The 27,670-nt window shown below is 39.2% G+C and overlaps 1 protein-coding gene across 1 annotated transcript; it reads left to right on the forward strand.

Moving 5' to 3' along the window:
* The first annotated feature begins 1,301 nt into the window (after window positions 1-1,301).
* LOC131362822 (myosin-9-like) lies at window positions 1,302-21,432 on the forward strand. Its single transcript, XM_058405114.1, has 33 exons — window positions 1,302-1,538; window positions 2,272-2,342; window positions 2,605-2,748; window positions 3,385-3,534; window positions 3,657-3,749; window positions 4,452-4,622; window positions 5,049-5,141; window positions 5,296-5,466; window positions 5,893-5,985; window positions 6,149-6,319; window positions 6,744-6,836; window positions 6,959-7,129; window positions 7,556-7,648; window positions 7,764-7,934; window positions 8,362-8,454; window positions 8,570-8,740; window positions 9,167-9,259; window positions 9,419-9,589; window positions 10,015-10,107; window positions 10,230-10,400; window positions 10,826-10,918; window positions 11,038-11,208; window positions 11,634-11,726; window positions 11,887-12,057; window positions 14,899-14,991; window positions 15,151-15,321; window positions 18,101-18,193; window positions 18,352-18,522; window positions 19,756-19,848; window positions 19,966-20,136; window positions 20,563-20,655; window positions 20,835-20,907; window positions 21,297-21,432. Exons 1-32 carry the CDS (start codon window positions 1,406-1,408, stop codon window positions 20,892-20,894), a joined length of 4,083 nt encoding a protein of 1,360 aa, XP_058261097.1. The 5' UTR covers window positions 1,302-1,405; the 3' UTR covers window positions 20,895-20,907; window positions 21,297-21,432.
* Window positions 21,433-27,670: the final 6,238 nt, after the last annotated feature.

The following is a 27,670-nucleotide window of genomic DNA, read 5'->3' on the forward strand; positions in this document are numbered from 1 at the left end:
AGTAAGTTGCTCTGTTTCATTTTAGTTTAAAGTGCAGAAAGTACAAAAATTGACTCATAAAAATAACATATGACATGCCAAAAAAACCTAATACGGACAAAGGCATGTATGAAGGCATCCAGCAATCTCTGTAGTCAAAGCAATCTTTTCTGTAGCAAGCAACTGACCACCCATAGCTACGCGACTGTTTTCAAGTGTTGAGATATCTTTTTATATCCTTTTCCTGCTTTATAAAGTTCAACTACCTTATTACACAGGTCCATTGGCAGTTCTTTTGTCTTCCCTATGGTGCAGTATCCAGCCAAGTCAATATATCACCTCATGAGCTGAGAAACTCACTGTCTATTTATGCACAGAAACTAATTACAATTACAATGAGTCACCGGTGTGGAAACTTCCCTTTAATAGCCATTTAAACTTCTGTGTGTAAACCTGTGTGTTTATAATGTGGCCAAACATTCAAGGATATGTCAACTTTTGATCAGGGTTGTTTGTGTGATTTCAGTTATCATTAGCTTTATAACTTGCCCTTCTTATTCAGTCTGTCAGTGAGTTGACAGAGCTGGTACAGAAAACCATCATTAGGTGCGATCTCTTGTTTTTCTCTCACTGTAGCTAAAGGGGCTTGTACATCCAGCTTGTGTCTCAACATTAGGTAAGCGATGACAATTTTTGCTGATTGACTGTAACCCTTCTGGCAGTGCACATGCACTTTCCCTAGAAATAAACAGACCTTATGAGACTATGAATACATTAATAATACTGCTTATGTTCTATTGAAACTTTACCCCTGTCTTCATCATATGCCTGTACTATGAAGTCTGCACCCTCTTCAAAATATACACCGAGATCACAATTAAATAGATAAATAAGTAGTATTAGTAGTAGGTATTAATAGTAGTATTAAATTGACCAGCTATCCTGTTATAATGATACAGAGTATAATACCTACAATTTACTAATATCTCTCTTTTTTAAATAACCTACAGTGTAATGTACATATGAATAATGTACATAATGTACCTATAATACATCTATGAATCATTTCCCATTGGCTTCATGCAGCTTGAATGAACTTTTTGTGTGAATATATTGTGACCGTGATTTTATGCACCTTAATGTTAGAAATATGATTGTGTACATATTATATTAATTATGTCTATAGATTAAAATGTTATTGTAAAGTGTTAGCAATGTCCAAAGCGTAGCTAACTGATCACGTGACCTTACGTTGTCGTTCCCCCCCTAGCCACCCCCCTTTCCCCGAACGCGGCGTTCTGATTCCAGTTCTGTTACGAAGATACGACACGAAGCTTTCATATCGCTACGGACCTTTGTGTGGATACCCGTGTTTTCTTACTGGCCGTTTGTTTGTTTGAGAAACACTATAATAAAAGCGAAAAAAATGTTTGGTTCACTTCACCAACAAGAAGATAAACATCCAAAGCGCCCCCTTCTGTCGGCGGATGGTGTTGCAGCCACTTGTCGTTACATTAGAGGCAATCTTAACCATTGGGAGAAAATGACTGTGACCGAAGGTAAGATATTTTCAGTTTCTTGTTTCTCAGATGTGGTTAAACTTCCTGAGTTTTACTTCTCTCTGTTTTTTTTAGAAAGAAAACAGACGTATTTGAATTAAGTAGACTTTTCCGTCCTTCCAAATGCGTTTGAACGGGCTGTATTTAAATGTTCCGTGGAGCAGCGGTATTAAACTACACTGGGATTACAAATGAGGTGGAAAATACTCCAAAATAAATAGTTTCAGCTTGTTTTAGATGAAAAGACTCTCTCTGGAAGCCCCGCCCCTCGTGTTGCACTCATGCGCTCAAGCAGCATCTTCTCTGCTTTGTGTCAGGTTAAATTGTGTCATCGCCTTGGCTAATATTAGACGTGTATAAAGTTAGTTGTTGTTGTTCTTTCGGCTGCTCCCTGTTTGGGGTCGCCACAGCGGATCATTTGGTCTGCATGTTTGGATTTGGCACAGGTTTTACCCCGGATTCCCTTCCTGACGCAACCCTCCCATTTAACCCGGGCCTGGGACCGGCACTGAGAGTTAACTCTTCAGTGGCTGGGTTAGCGCCCTGCCCGGGAATCGAACCCGGGTCACGGCAATAAGAGCAGACATGTATAAAGTTAGTAAATTAAAAAGATAATAATTAAAAATCCTGTTGAGGAAAACGTTTGAAGACATCTGGCGTATAGAGGTGGAAACTGAACTGGAAAATACAGCTCTGGTGGTGATGTGATGATATTATGGTTTTTGATTTTTAGATGCAGTGCAGGACCAGGCAGTGGGACCTGTTCTGGACCAATCTCCTCCTAAATGCTCCAGAGCTCCTGAGGTAAAACTAAACACATTTCTTATACTTTTACATCTAACCCTAAATTACATATTTGAAAAAAAAATTACAGTCTCTCACTGTTAGGGGAGTTTTAGTTAAGTGAAATTGATTCCCACTGTTACATGATGTACTGTGCCCCTAGAATTAGCTTACCAGCAAGTAAAATTTTTTTAATAATGAAAAAAGGTTTTATGTATAAACTTCATTTGCCCACAGTATATATATAGATGTATAGCGCTGATGGTTGTACATATCCCTTTAGCTGGAAGACAGAGTGATGGAGCTGGAGAGACTGCTCTATGAGGCAAACAGAGAATGTAAGCAGCAGAGGCTGTCTCACATCATTCTGCAAGCACAGAACAACAAGATGGAGAAAATATTCCAACAGAAGGAGATGCTTCTGGAGGTCAGATATCTTACATTTATGGCATTTGGATATGCGTTGCTTATCCAGAGCAACTTTCACTTATCCCATTTAATACGATTGACCAGTTGAGTTGAACCTTGCTCAAGGGCTCAAAAGTGGAAGCTTGGGAGTGCTGGGAATTAAACTCACAACTTTGTGAGTGGCAATCCAACACCCACTGAATTACCATTACCTCTTCCCTCAAGCCATGGCTGCTTTTGTGGACATTATTTAAAAAAAACGCTTTGTATTGTGACACAGAGGTGTAAACTTGGTGTTTGTAGACATATCAAAGTCACAAACACTCAGTACTATTAGTGAAAAATAATAATAATTTAAAAATAAAGAAATAAATGATAATATTTTAAGCTTATCCCAGTAATATTGGGCTCGTATTGTGAACACACCCTGAATGGGATGGCACCCTGTATAGGAAGGCCAGGATGAACTTGCCTTTTGATACTGACACTCTTATTTAACATAAAGGAAGGTAGCTATTGATGTCATCAATTTGATTCTTGTCTTTGTCTTATGGTCCCTTTAATGTGGACCCACATTTTAGGCTTGTCTCGCAACTGATGAATAAGTGTTGTGTATGAGTATAAAGCTCACTAACTGTGTTTGTTGAACTTGCAGGCATCTCTGGCTGATGCCCAGCAGAAGCACCAGAAGGCTCTGGAGTCCATCATTCAGCTGGAGGAAGAGAAGTCAGAGCTGACAAAGCTGGTGAACACTCAGTTTTCCAGAGAGCTGGAGCAGGGAAAAGAGCTTGATGAGCTACAGAAAGTAAGCAAGAAAAACTTTGCTCTAATGAGTTTTTATTAAAGTAAAAACAGTAAGACAATATTCTTATACAGGTTTAATTACATCACAAGGTTAGTTATAGGCACATTTTTTAAATATTCTAGGAGCATGCGCAAAAGCAGGAGGCCCACAATGCTCTGCTGTTGGAAAAGGAAGAGATGGTGATGGAGCTGACACGCAAAGAGGAAGTGCTGAAGGTAAATCTGTCTTCTTGCAAAACCATGACTGCTGTTGTGAACTCTTTTTGTGTGTGTTCTTGAGAACTTGAGAACTGAACTGTGCTGGACACATACTCACACACATACATAACACACACGCAGAAAAAAGAACTGAACTGTGCTGGACATAGTCAGACACACACAAACACACACACACACACACTAAATTGTCCTGTTTGCATGCACATGTCACGTTACATTTATATTTATATTAATCCTGTTTACATGTGTCACTTTAATATCTGCAATCACTGTATACACTGTTCTTTCATTGACTAACATTGTCTTGTTCATTGCACAAAGTCAGCCTATATGTTGTTTGTCTGCACTGTCTTGTCTTGTCTTGTCTTCCTGTGCACTTCTGTTGTATGTCTAGTTCTTAAAGAATGCACCTTAAGTATAGTTAAATTTTTTTTAGTTTAATTTTAATTTTTAAATTATAGTTTAATTTTTTTATCTCTATGTTATGGCTCTATGTTTGTCTGCGTCACTGTACTTCTGTCTGTGTTATGTGTAGCACCTCTGGTCTAGGAGGAACGTTGTTTCACTTCACTGTGTACTGCATCTGCTATATATGGTTGAAGTGACAATAAAGCTTCTTTGACTTTGACTTTTGACTTGTATAGTTAAATTTGAGAGTCAATATAGAAATAATTAAAGTCGTGTTTGTTGAACTTGCAGGCATCTCTGGCTGATGCTGAGCTGAAGAACCAGAAGGCTCTGGAGTCTATCAGTCAGCTGGAGGAAGAGAAATCAGAGCTGACCAAAAGGGTGAACAAACTGCGTTCCACAGTGCAGGAGCTGGGAGAAGAGCTCTGTAACTGTCACTCTGATATTGATGAGCTACGGATAGTAAGCAAGAAAATCTTTGCTCTAATGAGTTTTGTTTTAGGATTAATACATGATGGCTTGCAGCACTGATTCCCAATAGGAGTCCTGGTGACATTTTTGTGTTAGTTGCTGCAAACAAGTGCTTTTTACAATCATACAGCAAAAGGGAAAGACAGAAATTCCTGCATCCTGTAAATGATGCTGCTCAAACATACTGACTTTGTCAAACCTGACCCAAATCATGATAAGTAGCTGATGCTGAGGCTCCATCAGACATAAAGAACAAGCAGGATTTATTTCTGAAATCTCTATAGTATGTCAGTGAATGAGAAGCGTTTTTTTTAATGTGATGCAAGCAACATTCCTTAAAACAGTAAGACAAAATTCTCATACAGGTTTAATTACATCACAAGGTTAGTTATATGCACATTTTTTAAAATGTTTTAGGAGAATGAGCAAAAGCAAGAGGCTCACAGCACCCTGCTGTTGGAACATGAAAAGTTGAAGAAGGATTTGACACACACAACGGAAATGCTGAAGGTAAATGTCTTGTGAAATCATGACTGCTGTTGTAAGCTTTTTGTATCTTCAAACATAGTTAAATCTTGGGAAAAAAATTTTTTTCCCCCAAAGCAATAATTGTAACTAAGAGTAGGTATAGAAGTAATTAAAGCTGTGTTGGTTGAACTTGCAGGCGTCTCTGGCTGATGCTGACCTGAAGAACCAGAAGGCTCTGGAGTCCATCAGTCAGCTGGAGGAAGAGAAATCAGAGCTGACCAAAAGGGTGAACAAACTGCGTTCCACAGTGCAGGAGCTGGGAGAAGAGCTCTCTTACTGTCACTCTGATATTGATGAGCTACAGATAGTAAGCAAGAAGATCTTTGCTCTAATGAGTTTTGTTTTAGGATTAATACATGATGGCTTGCAGCACTGATTCCCAATAAGAGTCCTGGTGACATTTTTGTGTTAGTTGCTGCAAACAAGTGCTTTTTATAATCATACAGCAAAAGGGAAAGACAGAAATTCCTGCATCCTGTAAATGATGCTGCTCAAACATATTGACTTTGTCAAACCTGACCCAAATCATGATAAGTAGCTGATGCAGAGGCTCCATCAGACATAAAGAACAAGCAGGATTTATTTCTGAAATCTCTATAGTATGTCAGTGAATGAGAAGTGTTTTTTTAGATGTGAGTCAAGCAACATTAAAGTAAAACAGTAAGACAAAATTCTCATACAGGTTTAACTACATCACAAGGTTAGTTATATGCACATTTTTTAAATATTCTAGGAGCATGCACAAAAGCAAGAGGCCCACAATGCTCTGCTGTTGGAAAAGGAAGAGATGGTGATGGAGCTGACATGCAAAGAGGAAGTGCTGAAGGTAAATGTCTTGTGAAACCATGACTGATGTTGTGAACTCTTTTTGTGTCTTCATATATAGTTAAATTTTCTGAAAATGTAGTTTTTTTTTTGTTCCCCAAAACAATAAAAGTATCTGAGAGTCGGTATAGAAGTAATTAAAGCCGTGTTTGTTGAACTTGCAGGCGTCTCTGGCTGATGCTGAGCTGAAGAACCAGAAGGCTCTGGAGTCCATCAGTCAGCTGGAGGAAGAGAAATCGGAGCTGACGAAAAGGGTGAACAAACTGCGTTCCACAGTGCAGGAGCTGGGAGAAGAGCTCTGTAACTGTCACTTTCAGATTGATGAGCTACAGATAGTAAGCAAGAAAATCTTTGCTCTAATGAGTTTTGTTTTAGGATTAATACATGATGGCTTGCAGCACTGATTCCCAATAAACGTCCTGGTGACATTTTTGTGTTAGTTGCTGCAAACAACTGCTTTTTACAATCATACAGCAAAACGGAAAGACAGAAATTCCTGCATCCTGTAAATGATGCTGCTCAAACATATTGACTTTGTCAAACCTGACCCAAATCATGATAAGTAGCTGATGCAGAGGCTCCATCAGACATAAAGAACAAGCAGGATTTATTTCTGAAATCTCTATAGTATGTCAGTGAATGAGAAGCGTTTTTTAGATGTGATGCAAGCAACATTAAAGTAAAAACAGTAAGACAAAATTCTCATACAGGTTTAATTACATCACAAGGTTTGTTATGTTCACATTTTTTATATTTTAGGAGCATGAGCAAAACCAGGAGGCCCACCGCACCCTGCTGTTAGAAAATGAAAAGCTAAAGAAGGAGCTGACAGACACAAAGGAAGTGCTGAAGGTAAATCTGTCTTCTTGCAAAACCATGACTGCTGTTGTGAACTGTTTGTGTGTGTGTTCTTGTATAGTTAAATTTGAGTGTTGGTATAGAAGTAATTAAAGCTGTGTTTGTTGAACTTGCAGGTGTCTCTGGCTGATGCTGAGCTGAAGAACCAGAAGGATCTGGAGTCCATCAGTCAGCTGGAGGAAGAGAAATCAGAGCTGAAGAAAAGGGTGAACAAACTGCGTTCCACAGTGCAGGAGCTGGGAGAAGAGCTCTGCAACTGTCACTCTGATATTGATGAGCTACAGATAGTAAGCAAGAAAATCTTTGCTCTAATGAGTTTTGTTTTAGGATTAATACATGATGGCTTGGAGCACTGATTCTCAGTAAGAGTCCTGGTGACATTTTTGTGTTAGTTGCTGCAAACAACTGCTTTTTACAATCATACAGCAAAAGGGAAAGAAAGAAATTCCTGCATCCTGTAAATGATGCTGCTCAAACATATTGACTTTGTCAAACTTGACCCAAATCATGATAAGTAGCTGATGCAGAGGCTCCATCAGACATAAAGAACAAGCAGGATTTATTTTTGAAATCTCTGTAGTATGTCAGTGAATGAGAAGTGTTTTTTTAATGTGATGCAAGCAACATTAAAGTAAAACAGTAAGACAAAATTCTCATACAGGTTTAATTACATCACAAGGTTAGTTATTTGCACATATTTTTAAATGTTTTAGGAGAATGAGCAAAAGCAAGAGGCTCACAGCACCCTGCTGTTGGAATATGAAGAGATGAAGAAGGAGTTGACACACACAACAGAAGTGCTGAAGGTAAATGTCTTGTGAAACCATGACTGCTGTTGTGAACTCTTTGTGTGTGTGTGTTCTTATATAGTTAAATTTCAGTGTCATTATAGAAGTAAAGCCGTGTTTGTTGAACTTGCAGGCGTCTCTGGCTGATGCTGAGTTGAAGATCCAGACGGGTCTAGAGTCCATCAGTCAGCTGGAGGAAGAGAAATCAGAGCTGATGAACCTGGTGGCCACACTGCGTTCCACAGTGCAGGAGCTGGGAGAAGAGCTCTGCAACTGTCACTCTGATATTGATGAGCTACAGATAGTAAGCAAGAAAAAATTTGCTCTAATGAGTTTTGTTTTAGGATTAATACATGATGGCTTGCAGCACTGATTCCCAATAAGAGTCCTGGTGACAATTTTGTGTTAGTTGCTGCAAACAAGTGCTTTTTACAATCATACAGCAAAACGGAAATACAGAAATTCCTGCATCCTGTAAATGATGCTGCTCAAACATATTGACTTTGTCAAACCTGACCCAAATCATGATAAGTAGCTGATGCTGAGGCTCCATCAGACATAAAGAACAAGCAGGATTTATTTCTGAAATCTCTATAGTATGTCAGTGAATGAGAAGTGTTTTTTTAATGTGATGCAAGCAACATTAAAGGAAAAACAGTAAGACAAAATTCTCATACAGGTTTAATTACATCACAAGGTTAGTTATTTGCACATATTTTTAAATGTTTTAGGAGAATGAGCAAAAGCAAGAGGCTCATAGCACCCTGCTGTTGGAATATGAAGAGATGAAGAAGGAGTTGACACACACAACAGAAGTGCTGAAGGTAAATGTCTTGTGAAACCATGACTGCTGTTGTGAACTCTTTGTGTGTGTGTGTTCTTATATAGTTAAATTTCAGTGTCATTATAGAAGTAAAGCCGTGTTTGTTGAACTTGCAGGCGTCTCTGGCTGATGCTGAGTTGAAGATCCAGACGGGTCTAGAGTCCATCAGTCAGCTGGAGGAAGAGAAATCAGAGCTGACGAACCTGGTGGCCACACTGCGTTCCACAGTGCAGGAGCTGGGAGAAGAGCTCTGCAACTGTCACTCTGATATTGATGAGCTACAGATAGTAAGCAAGAAAAAATTTGCTCTAATGAGTTTTGTTTTAGGATTAATACATGATGGCTTGCAGCACTGATTCCCAATAAGAGTCCTGGTGACAATTTTGTGTTAGTTGCTGCAAACAAGTGCTTTTTACAATCATACAGCAAAACGGAAATACAGAAATTCCTGCATCCTGTAAATGATGCTGCTCAAACATATTGACTTTGTCAAACCTGACCCAAATCATGATAAGTAGCTGATGCAGAGGCTCCATCAGACATAAAGAACAAGCAGGATTTATTTCTGAAATCTCTATAGTATGTCAGTGAATGAGAAGTGTTTTTTAGATGTGATGCAAGCAACATTAAAGTAAAAACAGTAAGATAAAATTCTCATATAGGTTTAATTACATCACAAGGTTAGTTATATGCACATTTTTTTAACCTTTTAGTTATGTGGTCAAAGCCAGGATACCAATAGTGTCCTGCTGTTGGATTATGAAGAGATGAAGAAGGAGCTGACAGACACAAAGGAAATGCTGAAGGTAAATGTCTTGTGAAACCATGACTGCTTTTGTAAGCTTTTTGTATCTTCAAATATAGTTAAATCTTGGGAAAATTTTTTTGTTGTTGTTCCCCAAAGCAATAAATGTAACTGAAAGTCAGTACAGAAGTAATTAAAACTGTGTTTGTTGAACTTGCAGGCGTCTCTGGCTGATGCTGAGCTGAAGAACCAGAAGGCTCTGGAGTCCATCAGTCAGCTGGAAGAAGAGAAATCAGAGCTGACGAAAAGGGTGAACAAACTGCGTTCCACAGTGCAGGAGCTGGGAGAAGAGCTCTGTAACTGTCACTCTGATATTGATGAGCTACAGATAGTAAGCAAGAAAATCTTTGCTCTAATGAGTTTTGTTTTAGGATTAATACATGATGGTTTGGAGCACTGATTCTCAGTAAGAGTCCTGGTGACATTTTTGTGTTAGTTGCTGCAAACAACTGCTTTTTACAATCATACAGCAAAAGGGAAAGACAGAAATTCCTGCATCCTGTAAATGATGCTGCTCAAACATATTGACTTTGTCAAACCTGACCCAAATCATGATAAGTAGCTGATGCAGAGGCTCCATCAGACATAAAGAACAAGCAGGATTTATTTCTGAAATCTCTATAGTATGTCAGTGAATGAGAAGTGTTTTTTTAATGTGATGCAAGCAACATTAAAGTAAAAACAGTAAGACAAAATTCTCATACAGGTTTAATTACATCACAAGGTTAGTTATATTCACATTTTTTTATATTTTAGGAGCATGAGCAAACCCAGGAGGCCCACCGCACCCTGCTGTTAGAAAATGAAAAGCTAAAGAAGGAGCTGACAGACACAAAGGAAGTGCTGAAGGTAAATCTGTCTTCTTGCAAAACCATGACTGCTGTTGTGAACTGTTTGTGTGTGTGTTCTTGTATAGTTAAATTTGAGTGTTGGTATAGAAGTAATTAAAGTTGTGTTTGTTGAACTTGCAGGTGTCTCTGGCTTATGCTGAGCTGAAGAACCAGAAGGATCTGGAGTCCATCAGTCAGCTGGAGGAAGAGAAATCAGAGCTGACGAAAAGGGTGAACAAACTGCGTTCCACAGTGCAGGAGCTGGGAGAAGAGCTCTGCAACTGTCACTCTGATATTGATGAGCTACAGATAGTAAGCAAGAAAATCTTTGCTCTAATGAGTTTTGTTTTAGGATTAATACATGATGGCTTGGAGCACTGATTCTCAGTAAGAGTCCTGGTGACATTTTTGTGTTAGTTGCTGCAAACAAGTGCTTTTTACAATCATACCGCAAAAGGGAAAGACAGAAATTCCTGAAACCTGTAAATGATGCTGCTCAAACATATTGACTTTGTCAAACTTGACCCAAATCATGATAAGTAGCTGATGCAGATGCTCCATCAGACATAAAGAACAAGCTGAATTTATTTCTGAAATCTCTATAGTATGTCAGTGAATGAGAAGTGTTTTTTTAATGTGATGCAAGCAACATTAAAGTAAAACAGTAAGACAAAATTCTCATACAGGTTTTATTACATCACAAGGTTAGTTATTTGCACATTTTTTTAATGTTTTAGGAGAATGAGCAAAAGCAAGAGGCTCACAGCACCCTGCTGTTGGAATATGAAGAGATGAAGAAGGAGTTGACAAACACAAAGGAAGTGCTGAAGGTAAATGTCTTGTGAAACCATGACTAATGTTGTGAACTCTGTGTGTGTGTGTGTGTGTTCTTATATAGTTAAATTTCAGCGTCATTATAGAAGTAAAGCCGTGTTTGTTGAACTTGCAGGCGTCTCTGGCTGATGCTGAGTTGAAGATCCAGAAGGGTCTAGAGTCCATCAGTCAGCTGGAGGAAGAGAAATCAGAGCTGACGAACCTGGTGGCCACACTGCGTTCCACAGTGCAGGAGCAGGGAGAAGAACTCTGTAACTGTAACCTTCAGATTGATGAGCTACAGATAGTAAGCAAGAAAATCTTTTCTCTAATGAGTTTTGTTTTAGGATTAATACATGATGGCTTGCAGCACTGATTCCCAATAAGAGTCCTGGTGACATTTTTGTGTTAGCTGCTGCAAACAACTGCTTTTTACAATCATACAGCAAAAGGGAAAGACAGAAATTCCTGCATCCTGTAAATGATGCTGCTCAAACATATTGACTTTGTCAAACCTGACCCAAATCATGATAAGTAGCTGATGCAGAGGCTCCATCAGACATAAAGAACAAGCAGGATTTATTTCTGAAATCTCTGTAGTATGTCAGTGAATGAGAAGTGTTTTTTAGATATGATGCAAGCAACATTAAAGTAAAAACAGTAAGAAAACATTCTCATGCAGGTTTAATTACATCACAAGGTAGTTATATGCACTTTTTTTTAACCTTTTAGTTATGTGGTCAAAGCCAGGATACCAATAGTGTCCTGCTGTTGGAATATGAAGAGATGAAGAAGGAGCTGACAGACACAAAGGAAGTGCTGAAGGTAAATGTCTTGTGAAACCATGACTGCTTTTGTAAGCTTTTTGTATCTTCAAATATAGTTAAATCTTGGGAAATTTTTTGTTGTTGTTGTTCCCCAAAGCAATCAATGTAACTGAGAGTCAGTATAGAAGTAATTAAAACTGTGTTTGTTGAACTTGCAGGCGTCTCTGGCTGATGCTGAGCTGAAGAACCAGAAGGCTCTGGAGTCCATCAGTCAGCTGGAAGAAGAGAAATCAGAGCTGAAGAAAAGGGTGAACAAACTACGTTCCACAGTGCAGGAGCTAGGAGAAGAGCTCTGTAACTGTCACTCTGATATTGATGAGCTACAGGATGTAAGCAAGAAAATCTTTGCTCTAATGAGTTTTGTTTTTTGTTTTAGGATTAATACATGATGGCTTGCAGCACTGATTCCTAATAAGAGTCCTGGTGACATTTTTGTGTTAGTTGCTGCAAACAAGTGCTTTTTATAATCATACAGCAAAAGGGAAAGAAAGAAATTCCTGCATCCTGCAAATGATGCTGCTCAAACATATTGACTTTGTCAAACCTGACCCAAATCATGATAAGTAGCTGATGCAGAGGCACCATCAGACATAAAGAACTTCTTCTTCTTCTTTCGGCTTTTCCCTTCAGGGATTGCCACAGCGAATAGTCTCTCTCCACCTATCCCTATCTTCTGCATCCTCAACACTTGTACCCACTAGCTTCATATCCTCATTTATTACATCCATATACCTCCTATTTGGCCTTCCTCTTTGTCTCGTGCCACTCAGATCCATGTCCAACATTCTCCTGCCAATATACTCACTCTCCCTCCTCTGGACTTGTCCAAACCATCTTAATCTGGCCTCCCTATCTTTGTCCCCCAAATGTCCCACATGAGCCGTCCCTCTGATGTACTGGTTCCTAATCCTGTCCAACCTTGTCACTCCCAAAGAGAACCTCAACATCTTCAGCTCTGCTACCTCCAGCTCTGACCCCTGTCTCTTCCTCAGTGACTCTGTCTCTAAACCATACAGCATGGCCGGTCTCACCACTGTCCTGTACACCTTCCCCTTGATTCTCGCCGATATTTTTCTATCACGCAGAACTCCCAACACCTTTCTCCACCCATTCCAGCCTGCCTGCACTCACTTCTTTACCTCTTTCCCACACTCTCCATTACTCTAGACTGTTGACCCCAAGTACTTAAACCTTCTTCATCTCTTCACCCTTACTTGTTCCATTTCCCTCCCTTTCATTCACACACATGTACTCAGTCTTACTACGACTGACTTTCATTCCTCTTCTCTCCAGCGCAAACCTCCATCTCTCTAGGTTTTCCTCCACCTGCTTCCTGCTCTCACTACAGATCACAATGTCATCTGCAAACATCATTATCCAAGGAGACTCCTGTCTGACCTCCTCTGACAACTGGTCCATCACCATAGCAAACAGGAAGGGGCTCAGAGCCGATCCCTAATGCAGTCCCACCTCCACTTTGAACTCCTCTGTCTGACCTACAGCACACCTTCCCACTGTCCTGCTCCTCTCATACATGTCCTGCCCCACTCTGACATACTTCTCTGCTACTCCTTACTTCCTCATACAGTACCACAGCTCTTCTCTTGGCACCCTGTCATACGCTTTCTCCAAGTCTACAAACACACAGTGCAACTCACTTTGACCATCCCTATACTTCTCCTTCAACATTCTCAGAGCAAAAATTGTATCTGTTGTGCTCTTTCTGGGCATGAAGCCATACTGCTACTCACAAATTTGCACTACCTTCCTTAACCTAGCTTCCACCACTCTTTCCCATAGCTTCATTGTATGGCTCATTAACTTTATCCCTCTATAGTTGTTGCAACCTAGTGTATATACTCATCATATGCCTTCTGCTTGGCCTTAGACACCTTCATCTTCACTCTGTGCTGTAACTCCTTGTATTCCTGTCTATTCTCTTCAGTCCTGTCAATGTCCCACTTCTTCTTGGCTAACCTCTTCCTCTGAATACTATCCTGAACTTCCTCATTCCACCACCAAGTCTCCTTAACTTCTTTCCTCTTTCCACGACACACCCAGCACCTTTTTTCCTGTTTCCCTGATCACTTCTGCTGTAGTTTCCCAGTCATCTGGCAGCACTACCTGACCACCCAGAGCCTGCCTCAACTTCAGTCTAAATTCCTCACAACCTTCCTTCTTTTTCAGCTTCCACCACTTGGTTGTCTTCTCTATCTCTATCTTTGACCTCTTCTTCTTACAGACCATCAAAAAGTCATCCTACACACCACCAACCTATGTTGTCTGGCTACACTCTCTCCCAATACCACTTTACAGTCACTAATCTCTTTCAGATTGCTTCTTCTACATACCTGTGTGCTCCTACCTCCACTCTTGTAAGTCACTCTATGCTCCTCCCTCTTCTGAAAATGAATGTTAACCACAGCCATGTCCATCCTCTTAGCAAAGTCCACTACTATTTGTCCTTCAAGGTTCCTTTCCTTAAGTCCAAACTTGCCCATCACCTCCTCATCACCTGTGTTCCCCTCACCAACATGTCCATTAAAATCTGCTCCTGTCACCACTCTCACCCGTGGGAATCCGCTCTATCACCTCATCTAATTCACTCCAGAATCTCTCTTTCTCCTCTAACTCACAACCTACCTGTGGGGCATCACCCCTTCAATCTCTAACTTCAGACTCATCACCCTGTCCGACACTCTCATCACCTCCAGAACATTCCTCACACACTCCTCCTTCAGGACTACACCTACCCCATTTCTCTTACTATCCACACCATAATAAAACAGCATGAATCCTGCTCCTATACTACGAACCTTGCTACCCTTCCACCTGGTGTCCTGTACACACAGTATATCCACATTCCTTCTCTCCATCATCTCAGCCAGCTGTCTTCCTTTCCCTGTCATAATACCAACATTCAGAGTCCCTATTCTCAGTCCTACACTCTTACCTTTCCTCTTCTCTCTCTGTCTACGCACTCTTCTCCCTCCTCTACTTCTTCGACCAATCAGTTATTTCTGAAATCTCTAAAGTATGTCAGTGAATGAGAAGCGTTTTTTTTTTAATGTGATGCAAGCAACATTAAAGGAAAAACAGTAAGACAAAATTCTCATGCAGGTTTAATTACATCACAAGGTTAGTTATATGCACGTTTTTTAATGTTTTAGGAGAATGAGCAAAAGCAAGAGGCTCACAGCACCCTGCTGTTGGAATATGAAGTGATGAAGAAGGAGTTGACACACACAACAGAATTACTGAAGGTAAATGTCTTGTGAAACCATGACTGCTGTTGTAAGCTTTTTGTATCTTCAAATATAGTTAAATCCTGGGAAAATGTATTTTTTTTTGTTCCCCAAAGCAATAAATGTAACTGAGAGTAGGTATAGAAGTAATTAAAGCTGTGTTTGTTGAACTTGCAGGCGTCTCTGGCTGATGCTGAGCTGAAGAACCAGAAGGCTCTGGAGTCCATCATTCAGCTGGAGGAAGAGAAATCAGAGCTGAACAAAAGGGTGAACAAACTGCGTTCCACAGTGCAGGAGCTGGGAGAACAGCTCTGTAACTGTCACCTTCAGATTGATGAGCTACAGGACGTAAGCAAGAAAATCTTTGCTCTAATGAATTTTGTTTTAGGATTAATACATGATGGCTTGCAGCACTGATTCCCAATAAGAGTCCTGGTGACATTTTTGTGTTAGTTGCTGCAAACAACTGCTTTTTACAATCATACAGCAAAAGGGAAAGAAAGAAATTCCTGCAAATGATGCTGCTCAAACATATTGACTTTGTCAAACCTGACCCAAATCATGATAAGTAGCTGATGCAGAGGCTCCATCAGACATAAAGAACTTCTTCTTTCGGCTTTTCCCTTCAGGGATTGCCACAGCGAATAGTCTCTCTCCCCCTATCCCTATCTTCTGCATCCTCAACACTTACACCCACTAGCTTCATATCCTCATTTATTACATCCATATACCTCCTATTTGGCCTTCCTCTTTGCCTCCTGCCTGGCAGCTCCATGTCCAACATTCCCCTACCAATATACTCAGTCTCCCTCCTATGAATATGTCCAAACCATCTTAATCTGCCTCCCTAACTTTGTCCCCCAAACGTCCAACATGAGCTGTCCCTCTGATGTACTGGTTCCTAATCCTGTCCAACCTTGTCACTCCCAAAGAGAACCTCAACATCTTCAGCTCTGCTACCTCCAGCTCTGACTCCTGTCTCTTCCTCAGTGATTCTGTCTCTAAACCATACAGCATGGCCAGTCTCACCACTGTCCTGTACACCTTTCTCCAACCTGTCTGCACTCACTTCTTTACCTCTTTCCCACACTCTCCATTACTCTGGACTGTTGACCCCAAGTACTTAAACCTTCTTCACCTCTTCACCCTGTAATCTTACTGTTCCACTTCCCTCCCTTTCATTCACACACATGTACTCAGTCTTACTACGACTGACTTTCATTCCTCTTCTCTCCAGCGCAAACCTCCATCTCTCCAGGTTTTCCTCCACCTGCTCCCTGCTCTCACTACAGATCACAATGTCATCTGCAAACATCATTGTCCCAGGAGACTCCTGTCTGACCTCCTCTGACAACTGGTCCATCACCATAGCAAACAGGAAGGGGTTCAGAGCCGATCCCTAATGCAGTCCCACCTCCACTTTGAACACCTCTGTCTGACCTACAGCACACCTTCCCACTGTCCTGCTCCTGTCATACATGTCCTGCACCGCTCTGACATACTTCTCTGCTACTCCTGACTTCCTCATACAGTGCCACAGCTCTTCTCTTGGCACCCTGTCATACGCTTTCTCCAAGTCTACAAACACACAGTGCAACTCTCTCTGACCATCCCTATACTTCTCCATCAACATTCTCAGAGCAAAAATTGCATCTGTTGTGCTCTTTCTGGGCATGAAGCCATACTGCTGCTCACAAATTTACACTACCTTCCTTAACCTAGCTTCCACCACTCTTTCCCATAGCTTCATTGTATGGCTCATCAACTTTATCCCCCTATAGTTGTTGCAACCTAGTGTATATACTCATCATTTGCCTTCTGCTTGGCCTTAGACACCTCCCTCTTCACTCTGTGCTGTAACTCCTTGTATTCCTGTCTATTCTCTTCAGTCCTGTCCATGTCCCACTTCTTCTTGGCTAACCTCTTCCTCTGAATACTCTCCTGAACTTCCTCATTCCACCACCAAGTCTCCTTATCTTCTTTCCTCCTTCCACATGACACACCCAGCACCTTTCTTCCTGTCTCCCTGATCACTTCTGCTGTAGTTTCCCAGTCATCTGGCAGCACTACCTGACCACCCAGAGCCTGCCTCAACTTCAGTCTAAATTCCTCACAACCTTCCTTCTTTTTCAGCCTCCACCACTTGGTTGTCTTCTCTATCTCTATCTTTGACCTCTTCTTCTTACAGACCATCAAAAAGTCATCCTACACACCACCAACCAATGTTGTCTGGCTACACTCTCTCCCAATACCACTTTACAGTCACTAATCTCATTCAGATTGCTTCTTCTACATATGATGTAGTCTACCTGTGTGCTCCTACCTCCACTCTTGTATGTCACTCTATGCTCCTCCCTCTTCTGAAAATGAATGTTAACCACAGCCATGTCCATCCTCTTAGCAAGATCCACTACTATCTGTCCTTCAAGGTTCCTTTCCTTAAGTCCGAACTTGCCCATCACCTCCTCATCACCTGTGTTCCCCTCACCAACATGTCCATTAAAATCTGCTCCTGTCACCACTCTTACCCGTGGGAATCCGCTCTATCACCTCATCTAATTCACTCCAGAATCTCTCTTTCTCCTCTAACTCACAACCTACCTGTGGGGCATCACCCCTTCAATCTCTAACTTCAGACTCATCACCCTGTCCGACACTCTCATCACCTCCAGAACATTCCTCACACACTCCTCCTTCAGGACTACACCTACCCCATTTCTCTTACTATCCACACCATAATAAAACAGCATGAATCCTGCTCCTATACTACGAACCTTGCTACCCTTCCACCTGGTGTCCTGTACACACAGTATATCCACCTTCCTTCTCTCCATCATCTCAGCCAGCTGTCTTCCTTTCCCTGTCATAATACCAACATTCAGAGTCCCTATTCTCAGTCCTACACTCTTACCTTTCCTCTTCTCTCTCTGTCTACGCACTCTTCTCCCTCCTCTACTTCTTCGACCAATCAGTTATTTCTGAAATCTCTAAAGTATGTCAGTGAATGAGAAGCGTTTTTTTTTAATGTGATGCAAGCAACATTAAAGGAAAAACAGTAAGACAAAATTCTCATGCAGGTTTAATTACATCACAAGGTTAGTTATATGCACGTTTTTTAATGTTTTAGGAGAATGAGCAAAAGCAAGAGGCTCACAGCACCCTGCTGTTGGAATATGAAGTGATGAAGAAGGATTTGACACACACAACGGAACTGCTGAAGGTAAATGTCTTGTGAAACCATGACTGCTGTTGTAAGCTTTTCGTTTCTTCAAATATAGTTAAATCTTGGGAAAATGTATTTTTTTTGTTCCCCAAAGCAATAAATGTAACTGAGAGTAGGTATAGAAGTAATTAAAGCTGTGTTTGTTGAACTTGCAGGTGTCTCTGGCTGATGCTGAGCTGAAGAACCAGAAGGCTCTGGAGTCCATCATTCAGCTGGAGGAAGAGAAATCAGAGCTGACGAAAAGGGTGAACAAACTGCGTTCCACAGTGCAGGAGCTGGGAGAACAGCTCTGTAACTGTCACCTTCAGATTGATGAGCTACAGGACGTAAGCAAGAAAATCTTTGCTCTAATGAATTTTGTTTTAGGATTAATACATGATGGCTTGCAGCACTGATTCTCAGTAAGAGTCCTGGTGACATTTTTGTGTTAGTTGCTGCAAACAACTGCTTTTTACAATCATACAGCAAAAGGGAAAGACAGAAATTCCTGCAAATGATGCTGCTCAAACATATTGACTTTGTCAAACCTGACCCAAATCATGATAAGTAGCTGATGCAGAGGCTCAATCAGACATAAAGAACTTCTTCTTTTTTCAGCTTTTCCCTTCAGGGATTCCCACAGCGAATAGTCTCTCTCCCCCTATCCCTATCTTCTGCATCCTCAACACTTGTACCCACTAGCTTCATATCCTCATTTATTACATCCATATACCTCCTCTTTGGCCTTCCTCATTGCCTCCTGCCTGGCAGCTCCATGTCCAACATTCTCCTACCAATATACTCACTCTCCCTCCTCTGAACATGTCCAAACCATCTTAATCTGGCCTCCCTAACTTTGTCCCCCAAACGTCCAACATGAGCTGTCCCTCTGATGTACTGGTTCCTAATCCTGTCCACCCTTGTTTAAATTAAAATCTGCTCCTGTCACCACTCTCACCCGTGGGAATACTCTCTATCACCTCATCTAATTCACTCCAGAATCTCTCTTTCTCCTCTAACTCACAACCTACCTGTGGGGCATAACCACTAACAACATTCAACATCACCCCTTCAATCTCTAACTTCAGACTCATCACCCTGTCTGACACTTTCTTCACCTGCAGAACATTCCTCACACACTCCTCCTTCAGGACTACACCTACCCCATTTCTCTTACTATCCACACCATAATAAAACAGCATGAATCCTGCTCCTATACTACGAGCCTTGCTACCCTTCCACCTGGTGTCCTGTACACACAGTATATCCACATTCCTTCTCTCCATCATCTCAGCCAGCTGTCTTCCTTTCCCTGTCATAATACCAACATTCAGAGTCCCTATTCTCAGTCCTACACTCTTACCTTTCCTCTTCTCTCTCTGTCTACGCACTCTTCTGCCTCCTCTACTTCTTCGACCAATCAGTTATTTCTGAAATCTCTAAAGTATGTCAGTGAATGAGAAGCGTTTTTTTTTTAATGTGATGTAAGCAACATTAAAGGAAAAACAGTAAGACAAAATTCTCATGCAGGTTTAATTACATCACAAGGTTAGTTATATGCACGTTTTTTAATGTTTTAGGAGAATGAGCAAAAGCAAGAGGCTCACAGCACCCTGCTGTTGCAATATGAAGTGATGAAGAAGGAGTTGACACACACAACGGAACTGCTGAAGGTAAATGTCTTGTGAAACCATGACTGCTGTTGTAAACTCTTTGTGTGTGTGTTCTTGTATAGTTAAATTTGAGAGTCAGTATAGAAGTAATTAAAGCTGTGTTTGTTGAACTTGCAGGCGTCTCTGGCTGATGCTGAGCTGAAGAACCAGAAGGCTCTGGAGTCCATCAGTCAGCTGGAGGAAGAGAAATCAGAGCTGACGAAAAGTGTGAACAAATTGTGTTCCACAGTGCAGGAGCTGGAAGAAGAGCTTTATCAGTCTCTTTCTGGGAGTGATGAGGGACAGAACGTAAGAAAGAAAAGCTTTTCTCTAATGAGTTTTAGTTAAGAATTAATACATGATGGCTTGCAGCACTGATTCTCAGGAAGAGTCCTGGTGACATTTTTGTGTTAGTTGCTGCAAACAACTGCTTTTTACAGTCATACAGCAAAAGGGAAAGACAGAAATTCCTGCATCCTGTAAATGATGCTGCTCAAACATATTGACTTTGTCAAACCTGACCCAAATCATGATAAGTAGCTGATGCAGAGGCTCCATCAGACATAAAGAACAAGCAGGATTTATTTCTGAAATCTCTATAGTATGTCAGTGAATGAGAAGTGTTTTTTAGATGTGATGCAAGCAACATTAAAGTAAAAACAGTAAGACAAAATTCTCATACAGGTTTAATTACATCACAAGGTTAGTTATATTCACATTTTTTAAATATTCTAGGAGCAGGAGCAAAATCAGGAGGCCCACAGTGCTCTGCTGTTGGAAAAGCAAGAGATGGTGATGGACCTGACACGCAAAGAGGAAGTGCTGAAGGTAAATCTGTCTTCTTGCAAAACCATGACTGCTGTTATGAACTGTTTGTGTGTGTGTTCTTGTATAGTTAAATTATATATACATTGTATAGAAGTTATATAATTTTCTTGCTGCATGAACCATTGCCCACAATTAAGCCCACGATTTTTGACCTCTTTTTCCTCATGGCTGTGTTTTAGGAGTCTGAGCAGCAGCAACAAGCTCATGTCAGAGTGTTAGCAGATGAAGAGGACCACTGAACTGTATGAAAAGGTAATGAATGAAGTAATGAATCACTTATAGGCCTAACATATAAAAACTACTTCTGGGCATTTAAATCACGAAATATTTTTATTGAGAATCAGCAGAATTATTATTACATTATTTTTTCTTCAGAGTTAGTCCAAAAAACAGTAAGTAAACAGCAAACAGCAAAGACAGAGACTGGTGTGGCTGCTTCTTAATAATGAACAGCCCCCCCAAAAAAATCCAGTCATCCTACCTGCCTTAGTCTTCTTGTTTTCTTTGTCTTGCAAGACTGAGTTTACTTATACTTAAACAATTTTAATGATTTGCATTTTCAAGTCTTTTTTACAGAATGGAAGTGAACATTTGCAGATGGAAACATTAAGCTCTTTTTCCCCCCCATGTCTGTGTTTCAGGAGTTTGAGGAACAGCAATAGACTTACACCACTGTCAAAGTCTAAGCAGATGAAAAAGAGAAGCTAACACAATAAAATAAATTGTTCATAATTTGTCTTTTCATTGCCTTCTGTAATGAAACAGCAGTGGCATTAGGAAATGAAAAACATACTCTTGTATGAGTTTTAAAACTCAAAGCAAAAAAATGCTTTTTATACCTTTTATTGACAGTATTTTCTTTTTAATTAAAGAACATTTAAATTGCAATTAACAATGCAGTAATCTTAACATTCTTCCAAATGTGAACAGATTCAATTAAATTAAGGACATTTTAATTTTTTTTATTAGTTTAATTAAAGAATAAAAACTTTGTATTTGGCATTGTGGCAGGAATAATGCAGATTGCATCATGACTCAATACAGTGATGACTGAGGTATATATATCATATTTGATACACATATTTTCAACATGATTACTATAACATACTGTATAAAACATGATGAACTTTATTGAAAAAAACAAATAAACCAATAAATAAAACAAACCAGTAGATAAACAAACCAGTAATCGTCTATAAACAAAACTATAGTATTAGACCATTAAGTGCTTTTTATTTTGTATTTTTTAGATAGCAAAAGGGTTCAATCTGATATTAAACTATTTACATAGTAATTTCAGTATTGTTTGTAAACATGTTTACTATAATCAGGTTCATACACTGTAAAAATGACTCTTAAGCCCAGTAAAATTGGCGGCTCACACAGGAACATGATCCAGCCTGTAGGCCTGGTAGCTAAGCAGAGTTAGCACTGAGCCATATACACACATCTGAAAGTTAACAAGATTTTCAGTCACCACACTTCTTGGAAGTAGGCAAGTATCAAACAGTCTACAGAAAATAAAATCTCCTTAATAAACTGTGACGCTGTAAACATTGTTTCTGAATGTAGAAAGCAAGCAGAAAACTGGAACTGTAGATTTTACACGGTCAAATAGCTCATCTGTCCAAGCTGTGTAGCAGCCCAGCTAAAACGAACAAGGAAGACTGTGATGAGAGAAATAGTTATGTTTATTAACATTAGACTGTAAAAATACGTATTCACCTGCTATTGATTTTCACTGTACTAGTAGTAGAAGTAGTATTCATCTTCGTGGTGGTATTAACTCAAATAACTTAATTTTTTTTTTTTTTTTTTTTTTTTAAAAACAGCTTATTTTTACTGGCTGGAGAAACATTTTTTTAAGTAAAGACATGAAGTGAAATTCAGATTTTTCTGTAATGTCAGTTTAAGGGTTTTAGTAAAAAAAATAAACTAAAATGTTAAGTGGGGTATATTTACTGTTATAATTTTATAGACTTTAAGTGTAATATCACATCATTTTCTTTGCACAGAAAAGTAAAGTTTTTAATAATAAATAACCTTAGAAAATGTAGATTTTGTTTTGTTACTGTATATTTTTGTTTACATATTGTGCTTCATCTATAGCCTCATCACCAGCTCTGTATCTGTACACATCCCCACCTTCACGTTGCCTTTACCGCCGCCTAGTGGCTGTACAAGGATAAACATACAAAATGTTAAATAATTACATCTTTTTGTATGGCGTCAAATTATCGCCCTAAGTATCGTACTCGTAAAAAAAATAAAACACGCTAATTACAGAATAGAAAACACAATTTAAAAATAAAAGTCGAAACGTTAGGAATTAAAAAATAAACTTTTATTTTCCGTGCTTATTTTACTCGGATGTTTGTTCTTTCCAAAAATCTCAAGGAAAGTTTTATGCAAATTAGGGGGCGGGATAAAAGTCTCCATTGGTCCACTGCTTCTCAACCTACTGCCCTTCTCTGGCCACTCAGTAAAGTGACGTCACTGACACGCGACACTGCCGGTTAGTGTTTGAACCCGTCTTGAGCAACTCTTGGCATTTATATTGGAAAAAATATGACTTCCATATTCCCAGATTACCGTTAGTTAAACTATCAGCATTTCACCAGCAGGCACTTTTAGTTTGGAAACTGATATACAGTCATAACTTTACACCACATAGAACTCCTATATGGAATAATAGATATATTCTACATAGAAGAAAGTCAATATATATTGAAAAATGGGTGCAGAAGGATATTTGGTCACTGGCTCATTTGATGGATGATAACGGCTTTACCATAAGACGAACAATTTTGCATTAAATATAGCTTAAATGGCACAGAATCCCAATTCGATTCTGTTTTGAAGGCTATTCCGCCTTCACTTCTTTTACTGGTAGAAAAATACACTTAACAACACAATCAGCTGCTACAACCCTTCCTTTACTTAATGTTAATGGCAAAGATTTTAAAAAGCCAAATCTTGTCAACAAATTTCTGTGCTATCACCTCACCAACATAATTTATCCGACTCTCTGGAACAGGAATACAATGAATCAGATTTTCTCCATACAAGACATTGATAAAATTTGAACTATGTATCTTAAATTTCCAGTGTCCTCCAAAACTAAAGAAATCCATTACAAAATTCTCAACATCTGTCCATCAAATGAGCGCTTGAGGAAAAGATTCAATATCGATCACAATAATTGTGTTTTTTTTGTGTGAGGATAATAAAGAGGTGCAGAGTTGAATACTTTTAAAACATTATGCAAAACAAACTATATTTTACAAATCAAACAAGTCCATCTTTTATCAACAAGAACACTACTGTAATGGCAGCCCTGAACATTCAGACTAAAGCTGTTATCTTTCCTGGTTTCTGGAAGCAGTGTTTATTCTTCTTTTTCCACAGGCAGTCTGCCTCCTGAAAATATTGGGGAAAGAGCTAAAAGTGTCATGAAGAGAAATGCAGCAGACTTTCATATACTCATAGAAAACTGCAGATCTAGCTTTTATTAACGGTCATCTTGAAAACATTGCACGGGGAATCTATGCTTCATTACACCACCAGCATGCACTTGGCCTCGACCTGAACATTGCATGTGTCCGTCTCTGATCCTGCTGACCCTGACCCTGTATCTGACTGACCTGAGCCTGCTGACCCTGTATCTGACTGACCTGAGCCTGCTGACCCTGAATCTGACTGACCTGAGCCTGCTGACCCTGTATCTGACTGACCTGAGCCTGCTGACCCTGAATCTGACTGACCTAAGCCTGCTGACCCTGTATCTGACTGACCTGAGCCTGTATCCGACCCTGTATCTGACTGACCTGAGCCTGTATCCGACCCTGTATCTGACTGACCTGAGCCTGTGGACATGGTGATACAGGACTCTGATTAAGAGTCTGGGTTAATACAGAGATAAGAGTAAACACAAAGTGAATGACATTACTTTAAAGGTATACATTTCATCATGATGAAACTGAACACGAGTTCAGTGCTGCTAGCGCACTACTCTACAACAATAGAGTAATCAACAACAATAACGCTATGCTATGATGCTAATGATTGTACAATGATACACTTGTCCAGTTCATTAAAATACTCTTTAGCATAATAACAGGAGGTCTGACACGATACTACAATATCCAAACAGAGAAGAAGCTTTAAGCGTATTAATTAAACCTTCTCACTGACACAAGACAGGTTCAAGCACTACCGGCAGAGTCGCGTGTCAGTGACGTCACTTTACTAAGTGGCCAGAGAAGGGCAGTACGTTGAGAAGCAGTGGACCAATGGAGACTTTTATCCCGCCCCCTAATTTGCATAAAACTCTACTTGAGATTTTTGCAAAGAACAAACATCCGAGTAAAATAAGCACAAAAAAATAAGAGTTTATTTTTAATTCCTAGCGTTTCGAGTTTTATTTTTTAAATTGTGTTTTCTATTCTGTAATTTGCATTTTTTTTACGAGTACGATACTTAGGGCGCTAATTTGACGCCGTACAAAAAGTACGGCGAATGTTTATCCTTGTACAGCCACTAGGCGGCGGTAAAGGCAACGTGAAGGTGGGGATGTGTACAGATACAGAGCTGGTGATGAGGCTATAGATGAAGCACATTATTTATTTATTCATTCATTTATTTATTCCATATGAACATTTTCTCCAGTCTGTTAGCTGCAGTAATACGCCATTACTTTAGTTCTTCTAATTTTGCTTTTGTGATTTGGTGTAATAAATGTGTTATTCTGTGAAATTATATTTCAGGTTAATTCTTACTTCATCTTGATGACCAGGGGCATCGTCATGTTTCATAAGAAATCTGAGATGGTTAAAGTTATCTAAATAAAGTCTGCATTAAATCAGGTGATCTCTTTGTCCTTTAAAACAGACTTAGTGAGGCTGTAGAAACCTCAGACTGTGTATAGATTTTGAACATTTATACAGATTTTTATAGAATGGCCCAGTAAGGTCTCTTTATCCTAGGGCCATGATTCCTTGGGATTTTCAGTAAGCTATGATTTCTTTGTGAACCCTAGAACAGATGGGTATCTTTGTGTGTGCAATTGTCTGATTAGCTTAAAATTACAGGAGGTATGCAGTAACAAACACATCAACTTAATAGATGAGCTTAATAGGTACATTTACCATGGTGGCTATAGTTTCACATCAGATTAATACAAAACAATAAATAATGTTTAATGGTCTAATAGTTTTATTTTAATTATAAAATACACTTTTTTACTATGGATACGTAAACAAAAATATACCATAACAAAACAAAATCTACATTTTCTAAGGTTATTTATTATTAAAAACTTTACTTTTCTGTGCAAAGAAAATGATGTGATATTACACTTAAAGTCTATAAAATTATAACAGTAAATATATCCCACTTAACATTTTAGTTTATTTTTTTACTAAAACCCTTAAACTGACATTACAGAAAAATCTGAATTTCACTTCATGTCTTTACTTAAAAAAATGTTTCTCCAGCCAGTAAAAATAAGCTGTTTTTTGTTTTTTTTTTTTAAATTAAGTTATTTGAGTTAATACCACCACGAAGATGAATACTACTTCTACTACTAGTACAGTGAAAATCTATAGCAGGTGAATACGTATTTTTACAGTCTAATGTTAATAAACATAACTATTTCTCTCATCACAGTCTTCCTTATTCGTTTTAGCTGGGCTGCTACACAGCTTGGACAGATGAGCTATTTGACCGTGTAAAATCTACAGTTCCAGTTTTCTGCTTGCTTTCTACATTCAGAAACAATGTTTACAGCGTCACAATTTATTAAGGAGATTTTATTTTCTGTAGACTGTTTGATACTTGCCTACTTCCAAGAAGTGTGGTGACTGAAAATCTTGTTAACTTTCAGATGTGTGTATATGGCTCAGTGCTAACTCTGCTTAGCTACCAGGCCTACAGGCTGGATCATGTTCCTGTGCGAGCCGCCAATTTTACTGGGCTTAAGAGTCATTTTTACAGTGTATGAACCTGATTATAGTAAACATGTTTACAAACAATACTGAAATTACTATGTAAATAGTTTAATATCAGATTGAACCCTTTTCTAAAAAATACGAAATAAATAGCACTTAATGGTCTAATACTATTGTTTTGTTTATAGACAAAATATATTTCACTGCATACCTGTGTAAGGTTACATGTAATTATTATTATTATTATTGTTTTTTATTTGTTTGTTTAGCCACTCCCAAGCCTGGATAAAATGGCAGGGTTGCGTCAGAAAGGCCATCTGAGGATTGAATAATCAGGAAGTTTACTGGTTTGAAAAAAAAGTACAATAAACTGTTTGCATAAGTGTGCACACCCCTAAACTAAAGTTTTTATCACAACAGTCATCTTGACTTGTCAATATTTTGCCATTCATCCCTCTAAAAGCATGGTAACACTGTCAAATTGGTTGGGCATCTCCTGTACACAGCCCTCTTCAGATCACCCCACAGACTTTCAATTGCATTTAAATCTGGACTCTGGCTGGGCCATTCCAAAACCTTGACCTACACAACAAAACCTGCCATTTCAACAGGGGTGTGTAGACTTTTTATATCCAGGGTTTGGTTATCTGATGCAGCAGGTTTTCTATGCGCAATTTGATTGGACGGGAGTCACGGGACTGATTATTCTGATTAGCCAATCACCGTTGAGAGAAAAAGTAAACATAAGTAGCGACGGCAGGTTGAGGAAAAATGGCGCAGTTAAAGTACCGATACAGCACTGAAAATGTACTCTAGTAAAGGTACACTGTTTTTAAATGACTTAATAAAGTACAATTCCTGAGATAAACCACTCCAGTAACGAGAGAAATTTGTGTGTGTCCTTAATTTAATTGAATCTGTTCACATTTGGAAGAATGTTAAGATTACTGCATTGTTAATTGCAATTTAATTGTTCTTTAATTAAAAAAAAATATTGTCAGTAAAAGGTATAAAAAGCATTTTTTTACAAGAGTATGTTGTTTTTAATTTCCTAATGCCACTGCTGT

The sequence above is a fragment of the Hemibagrus wyckioides genome, linkage group LG12 (assembly GCF_019097595.1).
Source record: "Hemibagrus wyckioides isolate EC202008001 linkage group LG12, SWU_Hwy_1.0, whole genome shotgun sequence".
NCBI lineage: Eukaryota > Metazoa > Chordata > Actinopteri > Siluriformes > Bagridae > Hemibagrus > Hemibagrus wyckioides.